Source organism: Atta colombica, unplaced genomic scaffold (assembly GCF_001594045.1).
Source record: "Atta colombica isolate Treedump-2 unplaced genomic scaffold, Acol1.0 scaffold1, whole genome shotgun sequence".
Classification (NCBI taxonomy): Eukaryota; Metazoa; Arthropoda; class Insecta; order Hymenoptera; family Formicidae; genus Atta; species Atta colombica.
This window is the reverse complement of record NW_017259183.1, coordinates 824,074-826,750: the sequence shown is the minus strand read 5'-3', so window position 1 is coordinate 826,750 and position 2,677 is coordinate 824,074. Positions and strand designations below refer to the sequence as shown.

Below are 2,677 nucleotides of genomic sequence, written 5' to 3'. Positions count from 1 at the left end.
TTTACATATAAAATAAATTTAAAATAAAGAATTTATATAAATTTATTAATAGAAATAATTTTTTGTTTACAAAATTATTGCAAAATTATGCAAGATTCACAACAATTTATTATAACAAAAGGAGTTAAATTTATTATAATAACAAGTATTTTCATTTTACAATACAAACGTTCTATAATTGCAATATCCAACGAGAATATATAAAAAAATATAATTTTGAAAAAAGGATATGAGAAATAATATTAAATAGAATATCTATGCTAGCCTGAAAACCCCGTACTTACAACGAACCAGTGATCCTTTCCACATAACTGGGAGTTGACCCAGGTCTGTCTATAATATCTTGCGAGTAGCATCCCGATGGAGGCCGTGCCGATCCACGATGCCAACATAAGTGCACCATGAAGACGAATCAGTAGGTCAGAGGCTGCAGTCCATTCCCCGACGTCAGATAATCTTTTTGAGGTGCTGGTCCCAAGATAGATAAGATCGTGAAAGTCAACGCCATTTGCTAAAAAAGAGTAAAGCAGCAACGCAATATCCATAAATGACGTAAATCATTTCGTATAAAAGTTGAGGTAAACTTCCTGTATCTTACATACAGGCTTCTTGTATAACGTTACTTTTAATCAATCCAATAATCATCGCGCCAGTAAGAATTCCAGAAGCCGATCTACCCGAATCGCATTTCATTCATGTTCCTGTTCGTTTGAGCAGAAACATGAGGAAGCTATCAAATTTGCAGTTATCCTAACCTGTCTGCATCGAGAAAGTCGTAAAGTTCTTACTTTGCTCTTGGCAAAAATATACGTGAAGTGAACTTTGCGAAGTCCGTCAAGATTTCTTTTCTTTCTCTATTTAAAAAAGTGCGGTAAATCATTACTTTATAAATCTGATACTACTCGTTAAGTTGCAAAACCTGTATCCCTGAGTAATTTAAGTAATTAGCAACAATTACAATTTTCTCGCATTTATAATTTTCCGGTAGATTTTTATAACGATGAAATTGTACATTCTATCCGAGTTTTTAATCTTACATTGAATCTTTTTCAACTTCAATTAAATCTTATAAATCTGTTTTTATACTTGAACTAATAGGACCTCTCTTTTAATATAATAATATTATATTTTAATATACTGAACCACAGCTTCTATTTAGAAAATTTCTTTTGAACCTAAAAGTAGGAAATTTTCCAATAACTGCCATTTACAGGCTCAATGTAGGAATTCAATTTATTAGATTAGAACCTATTATAAATCTCTAGAGAGAGATAGCCTACATACATCCTAATTATAAATCTTTAGAATCTACATACGTATGTATCGTCCTAAAACTAAGATTCAAAGTAGAAGCAAAATTTCGATTTGAGATATATTATATATTCAGCTTATACATACGTTTTAGATCTGTGCCGGCGGCCACGAGGAGATGATACGGAGTGTTGACAAGGTCATACGTATGTCCCTGGATGCTAGTACGCTTGTCCCGTCGAAACTTGCAATATATCATGTCATTTTTGATCGTAGCATTCTCCAACTCGACCGCGCCTTCCGACTGACGACGAATCGCGAACAGAGCAAAATCAATAATTAGACGCGAATTTAGAGAACTATGTAAGTCAGAATAATTCGCGATACATATAACATGATTTTTAAAATACTTTGTAGAGATATTCTTCGATCAATTTGCAATCGGTTTTGATTTAGCAAGAAATTTAATTAAATATAAATATAAATTTCAAGCGTTTATATTTAATAAATTTTTAGTATTTAAGTTTCATGATTTAAAACTTGAAATTCGAATTTTGTTAAAATTTTGTTAAAACAGCTAATCCGTTAATATGCTGTTTCCAATGAATAATATGCAGTAAAATTTGAGGTCAAACTGTTAACGAATGAGTTTATAGCGAGTAACGGAAGGAAATGCCTCTTATATGAGCTTCGTAATTATTTGTAGGGTTTAAAGATTTACAGCATTATCGTAGCGGGAGCGACACCGTCGGCTAGTATAATAATTGGGATTTAATGGGCCAGACTCGTTGCTCGCGCGCGACAGAGCACAGAGTGAATTAATTAACACAACAGTGCATCTAGTCGAAGAGCGGTGCATAGTAAACGATACTCACCAGTCTATAGCGCGTATTGCGCTTTCCAGAATTCCAAGATGTGTGTAACGCAATTTCACCATTCTCGTTCGTGCACTCAACCACGCTGTCTTCGCCCTGTGTACAATTTTGCTTATTATTCCCATTATCACTTAATTGTTAATCCCATAAATTGCGTACATAATTAATTACAAATATATCACATTAATTTTGATGACATTAATTGCCGAGTAAATATTACGTCCGACGACGTTAAATAAACTAGTCAGCGTGATAAAGAAATCCAATAGCATCTGAGTAATAATTATATATAAATGTGAGTTAAAAGATTAAAATATGATTAATACGTTAAAATTATTGAATTAGTTGAGATATATTTATTATGCGCAGATATAAATATTATGCTTAATATTTTGTTTATTAATATCTCTTGAAGGAAAGGTGTAATAGTTCTCCAAATTTACAAAATTTTAAATTTTTTTCGAAGCAGTTACAGTTGAAGAAAGATACTAAAAGAGGCGCAGACAAATGTTGCAGCAAGATAATAAAAATCTCAAGAAGCCCGATAGAAA

At 32.3% G+C, this 2,677-nt stretch overlaps 2 protein-coding genes across 2 annotated transcripts in view; one reads left to right on the top strand and one right to left on the bottom strand.

Annotated features, from left to right (window-relative positions):
- The window catches only part of LOC108694913, a 54,572-nt gene that overhangs the window by 8,551 nt on the left and 43,344 nt on the right, over positions 1–2,677 (top strand). The gene's annotated exons all lie outside the window — the stretch shown is intronic.
- The window catches only part of LOC108694902 (putative ferric-chelate reductase 1 homolog), a 28,257-nt gene that overhangs the window by 2,383 nt on the left and 23,197 nt on the right, over positions 1–2,677 (bottom strand). The window contains exons 6-8 of the mRNA XM_018204603.1: positions 2,127–2,222; positions 1,399–1,555; positions 285–511 (exon numbers count right to left, since the gene is read on the bottom strand). Of these exons, the coding sequence (XP_018060092.1) occupies positions 285–511; positions 1,399–1,555; positions 2,127–2,222 (480 nt within the window). The remainder of the gene's footprint in view (positions 1–284; positions 512–1,398; positions 1,556–2,126; positions 2,223–2,677) is intronic.